Here is a 21,826-nt window from a genome sequence, read left to right as displayed (position 1 = left end):
TCCACCTCAGACAATCATCTTGAGACCCACACAAACCAATCAACAGTAATTTGATGTAAATATCTAAATGAATTTTCATTTGCAGGCTCTTGTTACACACTTAAGTTTTAGTGTGTGGAATTTAGTGGCATTATGTGGTATGGCTGCAGATTGCAATCATGGGCTACTGCAGAAACATTAATGTGCCAAATGGGGAACTCTGTGGAAGAGTACATGCTAAACACTGGACCTTAAGTCTTATGGATTAAATAAAAATATAATTATTATAAAAATGCATTTGAATTGAAAATCAAATAAAAAACTAACCTAAACTAACTATCTATAAAGCAAGCGATAACAAAATGACGGACACAGATAAACTGTACAACACTTTATTGAAAACATGTACATACACTTCCACTCACAAAAGTAACATCGATCCAATCATAAGAAGGAACAATCCTGGATATAGTCTACACTTGTTAAACTGAAAAGAGTTTGAATACAAAAATACACTTCAAATTGAGATCATGGTGCTCAAAGCACACTGCAGCATCTAGCCTAAAGCAACAGTCAAAAGGCATCTATACACATAATACTCAAGTATTTACAGCTCACAAGGGTGAAACCATTTGAATATTTCAGCAATAACAACAATTCTCCTAGCAGAATCCCCCAATGCAACAGTTCTGATTTGATACTCATTGATACTCGAAGTGTTCATTTTTGATTCAAATAAAACGAGTGTGAGGTAACCACCATGAAGAACATAAATCAGAGAACTTGTTGATCATAATTGCACAAGTGCATTAGCAAGCAAAAAGGAGCATCAAAGCTAAGTAATGAAGCTGGTAAAATACAGATATCACAAAAAAATCCCCATCTCACCAGGCTTTTTCTGTCTGTATAACTCCTAAAAACCTTATTTTCCTAAATCAAGCCAAATATTTCAGTGTGAAGAAAATATACCATCATGTTTCTAAAATAAATCAACTTTTGCAAGAACTTGGTGGTTGTATCATGTTGCACTTAAAGCTGCAATCACACTACTTTGACCATGAGCGGGCAGTGTGAAAACACATTTCATGTTATAAAGCTGTCATGTTGGCAAACAGCTGCCTGCTTACACATCCAGCAGGGCAACAAAAGAAGCTCATTGGTATCATGTTTGTGTCCACTGGATGACTGTAAATGCTATAGTACTTATTTTCTTCTTATCTGGTTCAGCTGTCTACCAACCCCTGAGAATAAGATCTGGTGCACTGATTTGAGCAGCTGTAAGAAAATAACATGTAAAGCTTTTTGAAAAGACAAATGCAGTGCACAGACTGACAACAAACAGAAAGCTGATGCTCAGGTATAATGTAAAATACAATTTTATGTGATACAAAAGGTCCTAAGCATCTCACTTACAATGACACTCTTATCAACTGTGTACAATTGTATACATGTAGCATGTTTCTGCTTTGTGTGTCATTGACCTCATTTGCTCACATCACAATCAGCATGGTACATTAAAAAGTTCCTTCTGCTGGAATCAGATCCAGTTACATGATGATTATATCAATACAAATTGAAACTTTGTTGTTTAGAGCTGAAAAAACCATCACTGTAAATTCTCAAACAAGATGTTTTCATCCTTTATTTCACCTCTTTTATTTATCTGTTTGATCATTTAAGAATTCATGCTATTTTCTGTTATGCAAACTCAATATTTCCTCTGTGTTCATAGGTTCTCTTGATAAATTCACCCCACTGTAAAACAGTAATCGAGTCAAACTCACCACTCTGCTGCTCTGAATTTCTCTTCTCTATTAAAATTCAAGCTTTTACTTTTTTAGTTATTTCCCGTTACCTACATTTTGCAGGTGTCTGTAATTTGCTGTTATGGTACTGTCAATACTTCCTGCTACATTCAAAGTATTCGAAAAGACAAAAGCCCTCCTGTTCCTGTGAGGCTTTCTGCAGTAAGTCTTGACTTCCTTTAGCAGTTGCTTAAAGGTTCGCTGTGGAGTCTTCAGGGGCATGTCTTCATGAAAAGGTCACTGTTTTGTTTGTATCTCTCACAGTCTTCCAAGTTTCAACATGAGGCTAATTGTATATTTACAAGAAGACTCCATAGGGTGCCTTTAATTAACAATGGTTAATAAAAACAGCTAAATAGAAGTCACTGCTGTAACTAGCGAATGAAAGAAAAACTGAGTGCAGCAGAATGGAGAGCAGCTACTGGTGAAATGTGTGTTAATGGGCCATGGTTCAAGTGATTCCATCTTTGCTTGCTACATAATTAACGTGCTGCCTTTAATTAATGTGCTGCCTTTACTTGAATACCTGCTTCTAATTGAGAAGTTAGAGTAAATGCTTAAGGCAGACCAATGTGTTCATTAAAGGGCTGGTTCAAAAAAGAAATAATGAAGGCAGATATTGCAGAGACAGATAAGAATGACAACACATTTTTTTTTTGGGGGGGGGGTTCACTCTTAGGATTTAAGGTCCTAAAAAAAGATACTCTACATACATTCTGAGCCGATTAGATGAAAAAACACCCACGCTTTCTTCAATCCTTCTTAGATATAGCACCTATGTTAAACTAAACCCACTTATTTGCAGAGATTGTTAGAGTTAGTTGTAGGGAAGGACATGTTAATGTGTACAGTAGTCATACACAGACAAAGCACATGAACATGAAGCTCTGTGCAAAAACCACCCTCACTGAAGTAACTGAAGCAGCTCCACTGATGAGGATTTGAGTTCGTTGAGTGAGAAAATTAATAAAATTAACTTTAAAGATCCATAAAAAGTCTAAATTTGCAGAGCAAAGGCAACAATGTGATTGTTCAAGTTGAACAAAGTGGAGTTTTGTTGAGAAGGCCACTGACTTGCAGACTGGGCGTTTAGGACGTCCTGAGCAGGTTGCTGAACACTGAAAATGAAAAACACAGAACAGTGAATGTTTTGTAACTGAGTCTGTTCACTACCTGCAGGTGACCACTTGGTGTCAGGCTACACACACATTCGGGTGTGGATACTTAGCTTGAGTATCTTTTAAAACGTCTTCTCGTAGATACAGTGGAATGATAACATGAAGCTAATCTCTGTGATATGTAAAGATGATTACTACATTTATCTAACAGCAAGGAGACTCGCAACACTCAACAGTATGATTTTACATACAAAACATAAAACAATTCTTCCAGCTGACAAGGTCTTAGAAGCGCTCTAAGTATAAAACGCTTAAATGTGCATTGCATCATTGGAGTGAACAAAGAAACGTACCTTGAGGATCAGACTGATTGCCATGATTTCTTTTACCCATCTCTGGATCTTGGCCTAAATAAAGAACATTTTATCAGTGACAACACCTGCTCTTACACTTACTTTTATGTGTCACCCTTTTATTGTCTATAAATGGTATTGTCAATAAAATAGAAATATATAAACGTACTGACCTCCCTGCAGCTTGAAGCAGAGCTTTTTCTTCTGATAAGCAATGTAGCTGGATGCTGCTCCCAACAGAGCAACTCCTATGGCGCTGGCAATTCCTGCAATCTGTCCTGACCCAGCTTCTGTAGGACAAACAAAATCAAACATACTTTACATTTACCTGATGCAAAGTGTATAATTCAGAATGTAGTGTTAATGTAGTTTTTGCCAACTATTTGCAGCAGAGTTTTTAACAACAGAACACACACTACATGACTTATCTTTTGTTTGAAATCACTATAGCAAATTAAGGCTGCAGCTAACAATAACGTCCTCAGTTGTCTTTTTGTGTCCACAAACCAAAGAGAATTTAATTTATTTTTCTTAAAATCTACCCAACCAATTAATCAATTCTCAAAATGACTGACAACAAATCAATTAATCTTTGCAGCTTAGCACAAACAAAAACATGAGCCCTCAGTTATTATCACTGTTTCTCTGAGAATTACACAGCAGTTCATCTTTACGCTGGACCCGCTTGGCTCTGTGTGAACAAACAACGGTGGAGAATTTGAAAACCACCCCTGCCGCAATAATGTGGCATCTCTTAGTGAAAAGGGCTACTTAGCATTCATTCCTCTCATCTACAGGCCGACACATACTGTATTATCGTCAAGTCAGACATTTCAGTGGTACTGTTTGTGTTCTGAGCAGTCAGAAGTTACTTTTTTCCCTTGAGAAATCAGACAAACTGATATATCGGGTAACAGATTAGTTGACAACTAACTGATTAATCATTGCAGCTAAGTGCAAACAACAAAATGAGAATTTTCTGTGCACTGTCAATGCATCTTCATTGTCATGTTGTCTCTACTTCTACCAGCAGATGAATGTCCTATCCACTTTTATTTTTGTTTATTCAACATTTTAACAATTCTTCCATAATTCAATTCCTCTTCATGTGAATATATTGGAGGGCTCAGTTCATGTTAAGGTATAGGAAAAGAATAAGGTGGCAGAAGACAGGTTGGTTTGATTTCCTGTGCTGGTAAACATTAATTATATATAATCATGTGATCAGTTCTTCTTTTATCTCACTTTTAGGAAAGACTTCTCTTCTCTTAAATGTGAACTTAATTGCATTTTTTGTGTAATTCTTCAATAAATAGTTGATGAAAGTTTCATAAATAAACACCTTGTTTTCTAAGCTGTGAGCTGCCATAGCCTCAGGTTTCCACAAGGTGGCGGTCAATAGCTTCGGATGACAGCTAGACAGTATTGACAAAAAGTTTCCACTCTCGGGCATCGCTGCATTTCAAATAAGGTAGCATAAAAAACAGAACATATACAACACATGATGTGTTCACAACATGTGTTGTGAATAAAAGAGAGAACAGAGCCTAGAAAATGGATTAAGGCTGAAAATCGAACACACCCAAGCTCTAGGGCAGGGTGTGGCACAGAGGCAGCACACACACACACACACACACACACACACAAAGAGATCCCACTGTAACAGACACAAGGCAGCATGAATAATAAACTAACTGGCATAAACCACAGTGAGTCATGAGGGGGAGGTGTGTCTTGTGATGGTTCTCTGTTCTAAAATGGGGCGCTGGCTGGGTAGTAAAACAAGCTGAAAAGTGAAGAAGGACACCAGCCTATAGCGTGATTTACTGCTGGGGAATGTTGAGCATGTGGATGCAGCTTATTCTCACACACAAACAGGACACCTTAATCATGCCACATTAACACCAGGGGCTGAATTGTATTCTGTGTGATCACACACACACACAAACATTAACCCTTTCAACACTCAGCTGTTTTCGCTCTTTTTTAGGTTGCATGCACCTTGAAACTGTTTTCTACACAATTTCTGCATATGAGTGTATAAATGGGTGTGCCATTGTCTTCTAGATATAAGAATCATGTTGTGTGGAGAAGAGTAACTCCAGACAAGTACTAGGTTAATGTTAAACATTGTATCAAAAACTTACCAGTCCTAAACCCAGAAATAATTCACTATTGCATTTACAGATTGTGTCTCAATGTGTTTTTTGAAAGGTTTTTCACTTGGTTGCCTGAACTACAGTAAGGTAGGTATTTTCTAAAAGACATTTTCAGGTTTTGTTCTATGACATAACATATGACAGTAAATACACATGTGACTGAAATCAAGCTAAATCTGTCCTGTTTCATTGGGTATCTTAGTTACAACAAGATTGAGCTAGTGAAACAGTTTTGTGTTTCTAAGTGTGGTGTTTACTCAGTTTGGGAAATCCCACGACTTCTAGAGAGAATTAACGTCAGCTCAAGGCTGACTCAGCTTTGACTACAGGGACTAGATAACATTTATGTTTGCGAGGTTGTTACTAAGGGGTTGCTCTGTTTGCTGGACTAAGTTTCATAACTACTTATGGGACTGATTGTTATTGGTCGGACAGTACTTCCAGGGAAAGAAAGTTTACACTAGCAAAAAGGATTTTTTTTCTTTGAGAGCTGATTGCTATACAGGTGTATGGTCACAGTATTATAGAAGAGGTCCATAAATATCACTGAAGTGATACTGCTTAAGTAACACAACCATTACAATATTTTATTTGACATTCATTATAACAACACTGTCATTTATTGCTACTGTTGTTATTATTGTGCTTTTATACTGTTGAATTATAGTCTATATCAGGGTATATCTTCCATATTTTCATATGTACTCCATATAATGTGACTGTTAATGTTGTTACATACCCTATACACAGTATGTGTGTGTGTATATATATATATATATATATATATATAGTATCTTATATCTTATATATATAGATATAGTATCTCAGTATCTTCAATTGCTCATTCAATGTTTTAAATTGTATACATGAAATGTTTCTGATCTCAGTCTCTAACATGTCTTAGGGTTGTACCAACATTTTCTCAGATTTTCCCAGTTGTTCTGACTTCAGACGACATTCATGTGAATTTTGCTATTCAGAAATATTAAGCTTAAGACTAATTAATTTGGGTTTGTGGTGGCTTTATGCTGCATAATGTCAGATACCTTCAAATAAATCTGAGGGTCTGGGGACCTTTGCCGGTTTCCCATTAAGCCTGCTTTGGTCAGCCGGGTCTCCATCCTCATTGCATGGATCATAAATTTAAAAATCACATTATGAACTGAGGGCTGACCATTCCACTGGTTTCATTTATTCAGAATGTATCACACATCTCATGTCTTTCATATAATGCATGCAGCAATGTACCAAACTCCATAAAGACTTAAAGCAAAGAAAAGAAAGAACAAAAAACAGAACACTGAAAATAAATATCCTGCTACTACCAAGTTACCAATAAGTGCACAAAGAGCCACTCTGAAACTTAAAAGTGCCAAAAGGAAAACCCTCACCTGGTCAAATGATCACATATAAAATGAAAGGATTGTAAATGGCCAGAAAATCGTCTTTGCCAGGCACCGGTCTTTCAATATGTTGGTTCTCTCAGCACAGCACAGTGATGATTGTTAGGTATGTTAAAAATGTGTACAGACTGCTGCTGACTGGCAAGAATCAAAGGTATTAAACTAACTCTGAGGCCACAGGCAGGAGCCAGGCATGCCCTGGCTTGGTGTGCTGACAACTTAAAAACACTCTCAAACCATGACTTTGCTTTCTAAAGATGCAAACACATGCTATATAAAGCAGGGTGCTCTATTCACCAAATCACACACCTCATTTCTGTCATATGAGCTTCATTTATTCTAAATAAAAAAACAGTACAACGCATCCAAAAAACCAAAATTAATTCTATTTACAGTAAAGATCTGATCCACTAATACATGTCTATGTGGTTCATCCTGTTCCACATATTGAAAAGAAAGGTAACGAGTTCACACTCCACTGCAATATTAATGCTGTAAACTAGAAGTGTATGATGACTCATGGCACTTGATGAGCATTAGAGCTGGGTGGAGAGTAAAAGAAAAAGGAATGTATGTACACACCCAATCCTAGGAAGTCTGGAATCACACAGTTAAATCCAACGCTACAGAATTTCTTGCAGCGCTGCTAGTTTTAAACGTTTGGGTGGTTCAGTGATGCAAGCATTGCCAGTCTTAGAATGGTGGTTCAAAGCATTTTTACATCAGTCTCAGGTTTTCCATTGAAACACAGCTACCAATCAAATATATGCTAGCGATGTACGTTTCTGAAACCCAGAGATATGTAGTAACAAGGAATGCAAGACATATCGGCTCAGCATTGACATCACAACAGTCACATTGCAGGAGTTGTTTTCTGTTCATGCTTGTGAACTGAATTGGAAAAGAATTGTTTGGGGGTTAGAGGGAAAACCAAATGGACTATTTACCAAGTGGATGTTAAGTCTGAAATGAGACTTTCACAAATACTCCCACAAATATTGAATTGACTTTTGCAGTGCTGGTTTTTGGAGGCAAATATTTAATTGCAACTTGCCATTTGCTGTATCATTTTGTATGGTATAACTGAGATCTTTTTCCGTGTTTCTGGGCTGTCTTCCTCAAAGGTGTCGGCGTGTAGTATGTTGATAAAAAATTCTGCGGAGGCAAGGCTGGGTGGATTAAAACAGACTTGAGCCTAGCATCCGAACAGAGTGTGGCCACACATCTGATATTCTCCAATCTAGGGCAAAGTAATGCCAAACGTTTTTGCCCTCTGCCCTATCAGAACTCCTACGCCCTCGATCTTAGGAATTCTACCAAATGCCACCCCCCTTTCTCTAGTGTGTGGGCCTTTTTTAAAGTCTGTTCTCCATAACCGCCTACTTCTCCCAATTGGTCGCTTTGGTGGGTTCAAGGTACATCTATCCAATGGGAAAGAAGAGAAGGATGGGTCTGCCTCACATCCTCTATGAAATAAATCTTGTGTGCGTTACTTAACTTTGCTGATGTCAGCTAAAGTGGACAGGATGGTCTCTCTATACTTAAATGACAATGTATACGTTGAGTCAGCTCTTAACCTCTGGTGTGGGCTCCTTCCTGTAGCTTATCTCTGATGCCCACCTCAGGGCTGATCAGGGCCCCTGGTTATGGGGACCCTCACACTGTCACATTCCCGCAGTTGTCTAAGGAGAGCATCCGGTCCTGTCTCATCCTGTCTTCCTCCTATTCACTATTGTCTTAGAACCCAGGATGTGTAGGAAACACACAGATACTATAATAATATTCTACCTTTATAATTCCCATATTTTTTTCATATTGCAATATATATTGCGTCTCAGTTTTTTCCAATATGGTGCAGCTCTTTCTTTCTTTCTTTCTTTCTTTCTTTCTTTCTTTCTTTATTCCTTTAGCTATTAATTACTTACATTGAGTAAATGTTTTAAGCCTAATCCCATCTGGGAAAAATCCTGAGGTTTCCGTAAAAATATCCACTAGTGTCACGCTAGCAAATGTTGGCATGCAGCCTGAATTGTGGTCACCGGCTTGTCATAAACATGTAATGTGAACTTGATGACGCGTTTTTTTTAGAAATGTCAATATGGTACAAGTACAAATGTGGATGTATCGGTGGTTTGCAGCAACGTTTGCACAACACTTTATGATGGCAATAGAACTGCAGCTGTGAGTGCTCATAAGTCAGAGCTCCAAGGGCACAGGACGTGTATCCAGCAAACCTGAATCATGAATGCTACTAACAGAGTTTAGACCTGCACTGCAAAAATAAAAAATCTTGGCTTACCCAGGAAAACACGACTCTTCTATGATTCTTGACTTTACAAACACCTTATTATAAAAAAAAAAAAAATCGGACACTCAATAATGACCTTGAGCCATACATCTGTAAACAACTACACAAGTGCAACCTCAGACATAAGAGGCGATCAGAGCTTATGGAGTGATGATTCATGGCATAGCATGCAGCAGATCCAAGACCCTCTCTAACAACAGTTCTATGGTTTGCTTTGAGTTGGAAATCCACATATACAATTCCTCTGGCACGTTAGCATTTAGCATCTTCAGGATTTGGCCCCACAGAAGGTCTGGATCTGCAACGACACACAATCGTAGCAGGGTTTTAGCCAAAGAATCCAGACCAGTGGGACCAACATGAAGAATGTGTCAGTATGAAAATAAAGCCAGCTGTCAATCAATCCTACATTTTGTCTAATGAAATCAAACTAAATGCGACTGAAGTTTTACTGACTTTTTTTTTTTTTTTTTGCCAAGATGATATCAATCAAATCTGGCACCAAGGTAATGAGCTGCTTTCAAAGCCACGAATATAACAATGAACCAAAATGCCAAGGTAGTATGTCAAAACACAAGCCGTGAACACAACTTTCTCTAAGATGGGAAAACAGGAAAGACCCAACAAGATTGGAAGGAATTTAGAGTTGTGCAGTAAGACATAATGAGACCCACGCTGATACCAACAGAGCAAAGACACAAAGACAGGAAGTATACTAAGATTGGGAAAGCTCTTACCTTGAGGTTGATCAGCTCCACCTGTCAGGAACACAGAACACAAATCAATCTCCAGTGTTCAGGGAGAGATTTATACTTTACACACTCAACTGTGTGTCAATTATCGAATCTGAAGATACAGTAGCTGCACATGCACATGTTAGAAGAGTCCCTCCAGCTATTTCTATTGTGTATCCATAAAGTTGAAGGATTCACAAGAGACAGATTAAAATATATCTGAATATTTCAAGATCCATCCCAACAAGGAAAAGGAACCCTTCTGACTGCAGTGGATGGTGAAGTTCACACCACAACTATGAAAACAACGACAGTGGTGAACGATATCTTTGGGATCACTTTCAGATCGACCTGATGGATTACAGAAAAGCTGACAGCCAATCAGAATCCATCTGAATTTACAGGGTCATTAATTAGCATGATTTTTGATTAATCAAAATGAACTGCACATACCAATATCTGCCACAGGCATTTGAACATATTAATGTGTAATAATTTAACGTAATTATATTTTGGTAGATGAGTAAATCACTGAATAAATAGACCTTCTAAACTTTAAGAGGAACTAGTATTTATTTCTAGTAATCCAAAACAAAAATTGGCACAAAAATTCCTTGCTGAATAAATAGCAAAAAAACAGTTTCAACTGGGTGTTTTTCAAGGCCCCATTTCAGTGTGTTTGTTTTTTTTGTTTTGTTTTTTTTATCTTGACAATGGTTTATAATTTTTGGAAAATAATTTAGTGAAAATAAGATGTGACTAAAATGGAATCTGGGACTTTTATATCATCCACCAAGCTTGGCTTTTAGTGTTATAAGGAAAGTCAATTTATGGTTGCACGCAGGCTCTAGTCTACACAGACATGGCGCTGTATAACCTACATAAGTAACCTATGTCAAAGGGAGCATTTATACATGTGCGCTGGTGTGTTCGCATTGCCGGCAGTGGTGAGCGGATTGCCAGCTGCACTTTCTCCCCTTAAAACAGCTCGCAGCTGTGTATCTGGGCTGGAGATGGCAGACAGGCAGAGTGCCTGTGTGGAGACTCTCTTGCAGTGAGGAGAGGCTCCAGAGGAGGAGTATAATCCAAGAGGAGCCATCCAGTCGAGAGGGACTGCAACAGCCGAAGAGTGTAGTGTGTTTATTGGGGAAACTACAGGTCACAATCCAAGTTATGAGTGTTGTCGCTAAGCATAGGTCGCTATCACATGCTGTCGCATTTCTGGGGGAGGTGCACAAGAGGGCAAGCAGCTATGCAGAGAATTTGCTCAGCAGTTTATCATTCCCTCTATATAAATTTTATTAATTTAATTATTCTCAGTCAACAAGTGTTGTATTATCTTGACTCCTCTCATCTTTTCACCAGTTCTTTGTTTTTATAACTCCTCCAAGAAGATCATGTTTCTGCCCGATTCTGTTTCTCTGTCTATCGTACAGCATGTCATCAATATCTATTTTCCTAAGATGCTGACACAGCTGGAGTGAGTGCTTGGCACCACTGTTGATCAAATGATGACATTCATCAGTAGTGATCGTTCTTAGTGTGCAGCCCTTTAGACCCTGGTTTGAGTCAAGCTCCAAAATCACCAGATCCTACATTTCCAAACATTGAGATGTTTTTCATAGATTTATCCTATTGTTTAAGAGGTTTAAGGCATTGGCCATGTAACTGCTTCATAGTCAATAGAGCTATCTAGTTTTGGTCTGAATGCTAATGCTAACATGCTCATGATGGTTACCATGTTATGCATCTAAGGCTGAGGTTGAGGGGAATGTAATGAGGTTACGATGGTAGAATACTGGATGAATCAATATTCCGATTTGATGATTTAGATAAAAAGTCAGAGGATCACCAGAGTTTTTAGTCACAGAATACAGTATATAAGTGTTTGGTGGAACAAAAATTAACAACTATTTTTATGGTATGGTAGAAATGAAAATATAACAATAAAACATACCATTAGGATCGTAGCCAGGGTCACCTCCACCTGGATTTTAAAAAAAAAATTTAAATGAGAATGGTCAAGTTAGAAACTTTGTTGTACGTCCATTCATACTTCCTACAGCAGACTCCTGAGGGTGTGATTGAGTGAAATTATAGGTTTAAGTGTTGCGTTGGCTCTCTCAACAAAATGCTATTACTTTGCTTCCTCTTCTACAAGTTTTATTCACCAGAAAAAAAATCCAACCACAGAGATTGTGTGCACTGAGCTGCAGATAATAACATGTTACTGTATGTATACGATCATGCAGAATCAGATCTGAAAAACAAACATTTGGCTTTAATTATGCTGGAAAGTCGGTGGATTTTTATTCCTTTTTCTCTCTTTGGTAGAAGAACAAATAATTACTTCCATGCTCTTACTAAACAACAGACACAAATAGGGACCGTCCAAATTTTTACTAAACAACAGACAGTGTCTTTGGGTTGGAATTGCTGTTAAAAAGAGCGGTGGCACAAGAACTCAAATCAAAATGGAGAAATGTTTCGGATGGGACTGATATCTTACCTCCTGATGGGTTGCTACCTGGACTGCCTGGATCAGGCTTGTATTCACCACCACCGCCAATATCAAACAAGTCTGAGTCATCAAAACTTCCGCCCCCTTAAAGAAATTAAACCAAAAACAAATGGTACATTACATTTGGTTCGTGGTTTGTGCTCGGTGTCCAAACAATGGAACTCTATTGCACTGAGGAATGAGATATATGGGGTGTTAACACACACGATACTTATTATTGGTCTACGTTCATTTTTGGTTTGGCTCTACACGCAAGATTTGTTGACTCCATGGAAATCATGTTTTTTAAAAAAACATTAAATCTGAAACATTAGTAGACTCACCTCCTCCACTGCTTGGAGGCTTCACAGCAGGCTGGTCGGGTTTGGGGGTAGGGTCTGTGGGCACAGGTGGTGTCAGCATTTATGAATGCATAAACACATAAAATAAGCAGATGCATTATGGTGTGTGGCACCAGAAAGTTTTGGCATGTAGTCAAATCATGAAGGTGAATGTACAATTTTCGAGTGATAGGGAACTCAAACAAAAGCTGGACGGGCCACATCAACATGACAGAGATACCAGTTTGACAACACACTGGACTAAATGTAAGCTTTTATTCATAATAGGATACAACAGTCAGTCTCATTTACCTCTGATGTGATGGGAATAATACAATTTATCTTAATTCAGAACTTGATTACGATATTTGGGGTTTGAAAGAAATTATCAAATATATATGACAAATTAATACCGTATGTATGTAACAATTGGGGGCTTGTCCGGGATCTGAATGTCCATGAGGTGAGGTAGACATGGTTTGGTTTGGTTTTGTATAAGTGGCTTTTATTTAAGTCTAGCAGTCATCTCTTTTGTTAATTTATTGCTGCTGCATGTTGTGTTTCTGACTGAGAACCCTGACTAGATAGCTGCCAGGCATTTTCAAGAATTTGCCAGTTTATTATTTTGCTTTTCTTATTTTTGGTGGTAATCCTGAGTGGGGGTACGGTTCAGTGTTTTGCAGTTGACTAGGTTGCTGGTCTTCGGTGATGCACGGAGTTCAGCATTTAAAGATGCCCAGCAAGCCCAGCAGCTCGGAAAGCCACTGAAGACTAGCTAGGTGAGTTAGCCATCTTGATAGGAAGGTAAAGTTTGGGTGTCTACAGTTTTGGTTTCCCTTCACTTTATACTTTGCACAGCAACGTGGTTTTGTGTGAGATGGCTGCTTTTTGTTTTGGTCATGTTGTGATGGGTGACTCTAATTAATACTTGTGTGCAGTAACTTTTTGTGACCTATTGGTGCTGGTAACTGCAAGATGCAACTACAAGTGACCCAACAAAAGTTTGTTGGGTCACTTGTAGTTGCATCTTAAGTGTAAGCTGGTAAAAATGTTGTGTGGTGGTGACTACAGAGTGACACCTTTTGTGTGTGGTTGTTGTTATCCACTTTTGGTGTGGTAATGTAGGTGTTAGTGTATTAATTACAGTCAGTGTGTTCGAGAGGGAGTCTCTCCACAGATCAGTGAATCTTGCATGGTAGGTATGGCTTCCCATACCTTCAACACAGTTTGTCTCGTGTTTCCTTTGTCTTAGCTTTAAGTTAAAAAGATTTTGCGCTCATTTCTGTGTTACCACAGTTGGTGTATTTGGTTTTATTTGGTTGGTGTATTTTACTATCTTGGCCAGGGTTTTAATGTCATTAGTCCTCATTCTTTTTAAACAGCTCTTTAACTGAAATAACCTATAAAATACTTTCAGACAATCTTTTTGCATGAAAATTGACAAAATGTTATATATAGAGAGGTGTAGGCAAACATTGTGTAAATATAAGCAAGCTTTTAAATATTACAAAGTTGAAACCATCCGTCAGAGACTATCCAGCAGTTTTACCTGGACCAAACGCATCCTCCAAATCAAAGCCACCTAGAAAACACAGATATGTTGAATCAGTGTGATATATCAATTGTGGGTTTGGCTCTGTATATGTAAATGAAAAAAAAAAAAACATTAAAAGAGCTGACTAACCTCCTCCTCCTCTACTCTTTGGAGGCTTCACAGCAGGCTTGTCAGGTTTGGGCGTGGGGTCTGTGGGTACAGAGACAGTGTCAGCCTTCATGGTTAGGTAAATACATAAAGACAGCAGATGCATTATGGTGTGTGGCACCAGAGAATGTCTGCATGTAGCAAGAATTTTGTCAGCTACATTTAACTTTCTGGCAGAGTTATCATTTGGTTAACAACAGCTCCATGGGCTCATTAAAAAACTGTCTCCAGGTGTTATTATACATTCTGTAAAATGGTCTTAAAATAGCTACATATGTGATTTTTTTTTTTTTAAATAGAAAGCATAAATGATATTGCACGTTTTTGTATAAATTGTAACACTAGCATTAAAAGCATGAAAGTGTCAACAATTAAAACTTCACACTGTAACAGCTTTACCTGGGCCGAACGCATCCTCCAAGTCCAGTCCAAAGCCACCTGTAAGAGACACATACACAATCTGTATCAAACTGGTATCCCTACGTTTTTTTTACTAGTAATTTGATTTATGACCAAATACCTCCGAAACTGATGACATTCCCTTTAGCCCCTAGCTGTACTTTATGTTTGATGGATAAAGTAGCAAAACATGAATTTGTTTAAATGTGTTTACCTGAGCATGTTAGCATGCTGCCAAAATCTTATCTATAAATCTATCATGTCATTTACAGTATCTATTCTTTTATTCATTTTTGATTTGGGGATTTATGGTCCTCCATATTGTCATTCTTGAGTATGTAAGCATTCTGACATTAGCATCTAGCTCTAAGCAGCACTGCAGTGAACAGTATGATTGTTAATGTTTGTATACAGTGTTACATGGGCGGACAGCAGTTACCAGATCTGAGTTATATTTAGATGTGACCTTGAAACAAGCCAATGGTGAAAGCAAGTGAAATGACTACCCTTGATATCACATCCTGATATGTTGGTACAACTTTTATCCTTGCATATCTACAGGCCGCAGCTGTATTTTAGGTTACTGCAGAAAGTATACTGTTATAAAAATCAGGATGAAATGCTTCCAAGTAAAGCCTGTCTTTGTAATGATAGATGTTATTCTGCAACAGGTAAAAGGATACAAACCATCAGGCTGCTTTGGGGGCTTGGGCTGCTCTTTGGGTTTTGCAGGTGTTGGTGGGGCTAAAGAACAAAGACAATAAAGTGCAATTACTATCTGATAGCAAGTTAACATTTATATCCAGCATCAATGCCATCTTAGATTTCACCTGAAGTTGTTTGACCAAAAGAAAAAAAAATCCTTTTTTTCTAAGCAAATAATTGCAATAGCGAGTAAAACTAATCCGTGTTGTAAAGTCATGGTTAGGACCAACCAAACCACCTCAGCCTGTGCTGTATTGAAAAGGACTGTGATATGTGAATGAAGGCTTGGGAACAAAGCTAGTGAGTGGATTTAAATGATTTTTGTTGACTGTTTCAAAAGTTAAGACTGAACTTCCACACTTATTCCTTTCAGGTGCTTCAAAGGTATGTGTTGCTGTATCAGATACACCTTGTACCTGCTTGTTCCAATACTTCCTTACAGTGCAATGCTTATGCTGAGTGGATTTTCTATAGGGTTGTGTGACTGGCCAAGTGAATCAAGTGAAAATAACTTGTTCAGATTAAGAGGTACAAACAGTGTGTGCGGCAAAAAATCTACTTTTCAACCCTGAAAGTTTAAGAAATTAACTCCTTCTCAAGCCTTTAAACATCTCAGTACCTGTGCTCCACCCAGTCGTCTCTCAATACACTCCACAAGACCGACTAAATATTTTCACATTTAACTCAGTGGATAAAAGGTTTACTTCAACCAGACCAAAGTGCTGATCGTTGGGACAGTTGGATGGTTTTGATGATTTCTTTTCTTTCGAATTTAAAGAATCTAAGAAGAATTCTGCAGCAAAATTTCCCCCACAAAAAACAGCATTTTTTTTGTATAATTTATTGAGTTTCTTATCCCAGATGTTTCCAATAGTGTTCAAATAAGAGAAATCCATTGGTTTGATCAAGCTCAGTCAACAGTGTGCTACATTTGATCGCCTGTCACTCCAGGATAAGGAAGTCGGTGAACGAGACCAAATTTAAAGGGATTTAAATTAATGTGGTCTGCTGACTGGAGCAGGAGGTGTATTTTACTTCATGGATGTAACATTACAGAGAGGAGAGAGGAAAAAGAGGAGAGAACCAGTGTCTCTGCTGATTGATGAGCTGAGTCAGAGGTTCACCTGAATTCAAACACAGCCTACGTGTGTGTCATTGCTCTCTAGTTTATAAGTAATGTAGTGATCTGGCTTTTTGGAGTGAATAAACAAGAACAGTTTTGATTCACCTAGCAGTAACACAAGTTTGCTTCACTGGTAGTGAGCACAACAATAAACAGCCACCACAGCTGATGAAAAACTGTCTGGCATGATTTAGTCACAAATATCTGCAGACAAGGTAAACTGGACCACCATGGAAATATTTGGGTACCCAATTTTAATGCAGAAATCCTGTATAATATTCTCTCCTCTCTTTACATTTTGTGAGTTCATATTGTTTATATATTAGACTAAGACCAGTTAACTTTGGTGGACACACACACCGGCACAGATATATTGTCAGTCACTGGTTGCTGAGCAGACAGTGGCCAGTAGCATAACATATCACCCAACCCTGTCTCCCAACACTCAACAGTGTTTAATGAGAAACAAAAAGATACGTGGACCATACATTAATGAATCATCATCATTGTGCTCCATCACTGACAGTCACTTACCTGCGTCATCCAAAGCATCAGTCAGGTCAAAATCTGTATGAGGAAGACAAAATGAACTCTTATATAATATACATTACAAATCAGCTACATCTGTAACAGTTTAACTTGAGACAACATGACAGTGAATATCAGTAGTTTTCTACATTACACCAGCTATAGATCATTTTGAACAGCTACAGCTCAGTACCTACGACTCTACAATCACCAGTCACTATAGTAGTGTTCTGTGTTTAACTCCATAGAGGAAGCCCAAGTGTTCTGATTTTGGGTGTTTCGGGGAGTCATAAAGGGTATTTGCTGGTTGCCATGACAGTGCTAATTGATACACCGAGCAGCTTTGAGGCGTGAGTCACCTCTGAAACTAGTGCATCGTTTCCTCACAGGAAAGAACGTGACAATGCTTTCTGCCCAGGAGGCAGCATTACAGTGGCTGATATTGCGAAATACAGCCAGCAGAAGAGCTTCTTCTTGAGCTGCAACAAACCATTATTATCATTGTCAGAAAATGGTGAAAAATGTTAATTGCAACATTGACATATCAAGTTTTTCTGGCTGACGTGGTAGCAAAAAGGTGCTTATTCACACATCCAACGTACTCTGATCAAAATTAGCGTGAATTTGGAACTGCTGTTGTAGCAGCCTGATGAATGTTAGCCCAGTGTTCACTCGCATTTTAGCTTTTTTTTTTTTTTTTTTTGCCTCCACCATCCCCTAAAGGCAAATGCATGACTCTGTAGCTGCTAAAGGGTCCACTTCCTTCAGCAGCTAGACTCTAACTCTGTCTGTCTACTGTGCACTAGAGATGCTGTGATTATAGAAAAATCTCCATTTACAGTTTCACAAGAATAATTCATCATGTATTTCCCAACAACATGGATGTAGACAATAACAGGAGCATTTTTAAAGGTTACCCTCTCCCCAAAAAAATAAACTGGATAGTCAGGTGATGTTTCACAGTCCATAAAACATTTCCTGGTAACATATTTTCTTATCAGTTTCTGGGGTTTTCCAGAGATTTGGATTGTGCTGGATGAGCTGTATGGAGCCATTTTATGTGTTTTTGGTTGTTTTTCCATTTCAAAACAGAGTTTTTTATCTGATAGGGTAAAGGAGATTAAATCTTCAGGTTTCTTCTTCAGGCTATAGGTTATCGACTGTCTGGGCCAAGTGATGTCATTTTAAGCTAATGTTAGCCTTCTTTTTTTCCATTCCTCAGACTAAAAATACTTCTCTTTTGTGGTGTTCAGCATTCCTAATGTGTTCCAGATGATGTTCCAAATGCTGACAAAAAAGATCTTACTGAAAAACTAAGAATCTGAATTTATGAACGTGGTCAAATAAAATGTTTGAATCTCAACATAATAGCAGCCCCAATCGTAGCTAAGCTACAAACCACCAGTCGAACTAACCAGACTTGCGTGCCATCTACTTCTCATTTGCGTGCCTGTGGCTTCCTCCGCCAGCTCTTATCCTCCTACACAGGAAGTAGGTCAGAGCATACCATGAAGAATGTACGTGCTACACTATGGAATTTCGCTGTGGATTAATTATTTAAAATAAACTAGATGATGGGTTTTTAGCATTCATTGAGTGTTTGCTGCTTGTTATTGTCGCTTGTCTCTATATTGTCTCATGTAAATCTGTTTGTGCATTTTCATTTTTAGATATAATGTAGATTTGTTAATGGAGCACAAGCCGAGCAGGTCTCTAAGATCTGCAGCAGCTGGTTTAAAAATCAATCATGGTCATAAAGCTTTTAGCGATTATGGTGCCCACAACTGGAACAAGTTACCCTTGGAACTAAGATTTGTCCTGACTGTAGCCATTTTTAAAACTAAAACTTTGTAAACACTTTGAATAACCTGTGTGTACTGAATCATTAGGTTCAGTATAAATAAGCTGGCCTTGCCAAATGTTTGTTTCAGGTCATCTCAAACATGTTGGATGAGGTTTAGACTAGCCAAGTTAATCTACAGAAGAATGGGAAAACCAGTTCTTAATGGACCGATTTTTTCAATTTGCAAAGGCCTTCCTCAAGCTTTTGCCACAAAATAGGAAGAACACTGTTGTCTATGCCTGATGTGGAAGAGTTTGATGTTGTCCCACAGAATTAATATTCTGTCAGGAACATCATTGCAACTGACCACTCAGGTTTTTCGAATGTCACAGCTTTGAGATAAAAAAAAAAAAAAGGCATGGAAGAAGTGATCCTTTCTAACACGTGGTTAACATTGTGAAAGGGTCTATTTTAACACAGCATATTTTTTTTTGGAGTGTGTTTTTATTGCCTTTACTTGACCAAACCGCAGAGGAAAACTGAAAAAAGAAGGAAAGAGTAAGTGAACAAATAAGTGAAGACTACAACATGTTCCTACCGGACACAAACCCCAGCAGACTTCTTTACTTTTCCATAAGTGGAAAAGACGCGCCTGGACCTAAATTGATTATATATGATATGATGTTTCAGAACCAACATGGTCATATCTAAGAGACTATTGTCTATATCTTTGCATCCTGTTGCATCAGGATTTCTTTAAAAGATGTGGTGAGTTATTGTGAAGAAAGACAGTTCATGTTGAGTCTCATTCTCAGTTAATCAACCCTGAGAGAGAACAATCAATTGTCTTCATACAGAATCCCTCATTTAGCCTCTCTGGGAATTTGAATATGTGTAATATGTGAGTTGGGCTTAATTGAAATAGAGAGGACTTTGGTCTCAAAGAAGGTGTGAACACTGCTGAGTGCTAAACTTACACGTAGTGTAAGGTTTAAATATGTTAAAAATAAACACTCTCGTGGTCTCCTGAGCAGTGTATTTAAGTATTTCCAAAAGAATAACTGCACAATCTGAATGTTGTTCACCTTATATGACCCCAGTCACCCAACACATTGAAGCCCACAGCCTGCATCTGTTCTCATTAACAGCAGCCCTTAATCAAGGCTGAGCCCTCTGGGCAGGGTCCATCTAATCATATGTAAGGCAAACACTTTTCAGATATGTCATTAACCCAACACAACTTTCCTTTCCTACAACTGCTGCCCTCTGATAGAGTCTTCAGGCTGTGAAGAACAGAGCCAGAGATCTGAGGCAAACTCATGATGGTAGATGAGGTAATGACTTCAAAACTACTGATTTGCAGCTACTAGAGAGAAACTTGCTGCTTTTGTCAGGCTGATACACAATGTCCTTGGTTATATAACAGCTCTGGCTGAGACTTCAAGCCTTAAATAAGTCTTTCCTGCATCCCCTTACAAGGCAGGCCTAGTAAATACATACCATAATCATAATGTAATAACTACACAACCTAGAGTTACCAAAAGGAGCCTACCTTGTGTTAATGTTCCTGTAAGAAGAAAAAGAGATAAAACAATCCACAAACAGAACTTCATGGTGACTTTTTAACTTGCTGAGTGGAGTTTTAAATGGAGTTGTTGCTCCTCTGTCTCTGTGTCTGTGTGTGTAGCTGTCGGGCACAACTCTGTGGTGCAGTCAGCAAAGCAAACCCTCAGCCGGTGTCTCCTTACAGTTTGCTGTGAGTCAATTTTGCCAATGAGCAACAGACTGGGTGTGGCAGCCTGTCAGAGGGGGTGGTACTGGAGAACAATGTTGAGCCCAACCTGGTTTGTATTATTTCTTCTACCATGCATGCATACATGCAAACATACGTCAATGTTTTCTTTTTAAAAAATAGAGAACAGTCTGATCTGCATTTAAAATGTACTTTTGTCCCATTCTCATGTTTTGTTTTGTTTTTTCCATTGGCTTTATATTAGAAAAATGATATAAAGTTGCAATATTGTTCCCATAAAGTGCTACTTGTTGTAGCCGAATTCACCACAAGGTCTTTCTCTACTGGTACAGATACAGTTCATAGCCTACAATTGTACTGGTCCATGCTGAGAGGTAAGAAATCCTTGAATAGACCCAGTTTTGAATGAAGTTTGGCTGATGGTTCATACATTTACCATCCTTTCTACAATTTAAAGTTGCATTAGGAAGAATTAACAGCATGACCAGTAGTTGTATGCATAAAGCATCTTATTAGGCCAAAACCACAAAAAGCCATCGCCTCAACCCACAGACTGGGTTTGTCCTGTGAAAGTCAACAGGAGGAGTTGCTGGATTTAAAGGTGTGACATGGTGGCAGCATGAGTCAAGACTCAAGGCTGAAACTTGTGTGCCATCTAGTGTATGTGGGTTTTCAATTCAACTACTGGAAAGTCACTGTCCAGAATACACATATATGATTGCTTCCGTTCAAATTTCTGTTCTGGACATGCACAGCAGCCTATTCTAAATTAGATCGTTCATTTGAATATACAAATATGAAATACCTCAAAAAATTATCTGATGTAAGTGACCAAGTTTCGTGATGATATGTTTTAGTTAATTTTCACCCTATCTTCTGTGTAAAGAAGTATGGAATGTTACAATGTGTCTTTAAATGCAGTTTTCTCAGTCTAACAGTATTTTCTGATTTATGGAGCAATAAAAAAAAGGCATCCAAAATTCTCTCTGTAAAAACCTTTTGACCCTGACTTTATACATTGTATAATCCATAATTGGCACATTAAAATTCAATTTCAGAAAACTTTTACTAATTGACTTAGCATAGTAATAAAAGTAATAAAAATAAGTGCTGCAGAGCCACTAAAGGCATGT

The 21,826-nt window shown here is 38.2% G+C and overlaps 1 protein-coding gene across 2 annotated transcripts; it reads right to left on the bottom strand.

Annotated features, from left to right (window-relative positions):
• Positions 1-357: 357 nt before the first annotated feature.
• cd99 (CD99 molecule) lies at positions 358-20,682 on the bottom strand. 2 transcript variants are annotated; one of them, XM_037091648.1, is made up of 13 exons: positions 20,493-20,682; positions 17,164-17,196; positions 15,489-15,545; positions 14,802-14,840; positions 14,385-14,444; positions 14,250-14,282; positions 12,704-12,757; positions 12,369-12,464; positions 11,817-11,846; positions 9,863-9,883; positions 3,429-3,545; positions 3,256-3,309; positions 358-2,902 (listed from the first exon to the last, which is right to left on the bottom strand). In XM_037091648.1, the coding sequence occupies exons 1-13, from the start codon at positions 20,551-20,553 to the stop codon at positions 2,874-2,876; spliced, it is 684 nt and encodes a 227-aa protein (XP_036947543.1). In that variant the 5' UTR covers positions 20,554-20,682; the 3' UTR covers positions 358-2,873. The 2 variants fall into 2 exon arrangements, with proteins under 2 accessions (XP_036947543.1, XP_036947544.1); XM_037091649.1 differs by lacking the exons at positions 358-2,902; positions 3,256-3,309; positions 3,429-3,545 and adding an exon at positions 8,370-9,423.
• Positions 20,683-21,826: the final 1,144 nt, after the last annotated feature.

The sequence above is a fragment of the Acanthopagrus latus genome, chromosome 24 (genome assembly GCF_904848185.1).
Source record: "Acanthopagrus latus isolate v.2019 chromosome 24, fAcaLat1.1, whole genome shotgun sequence".
Taxonomy (NCBI): Eukaryota; Metazoa; Chordata; class Actinopteri; order Spariformes; family Sparidae; genus Acanthopagrus; species Acanthopagrus latus.
Note: the sequence above shows the minus strand (reverse complement) of the source record. Positions and strands in the feature narration are given on the sequence as shown.

Coding starts and splice junctions, on each gene's coding strand:
- cd99 (XM_037091648.1), bottom strand. CDS start 20,553: ATGAAGTTCTGTTTGTGGATTGTTTTATCTCTTTTTCTTCTTACAGGA. Junction 12,465..12,703: donor GCCTCCAAGCAGTGGAGGAG/GTGAGTCTACTA, acceptor AATTTCTTTAAG/GGGGCGGAAGTTTTGATGAC. Junction 3,310..3,428: donor CTGCTTCAAGCTGCAGGGAG/GTCAGTACGTTT, acceptor TTCTTTATTTAG/GCCAAGATCCAGAGATGGGT.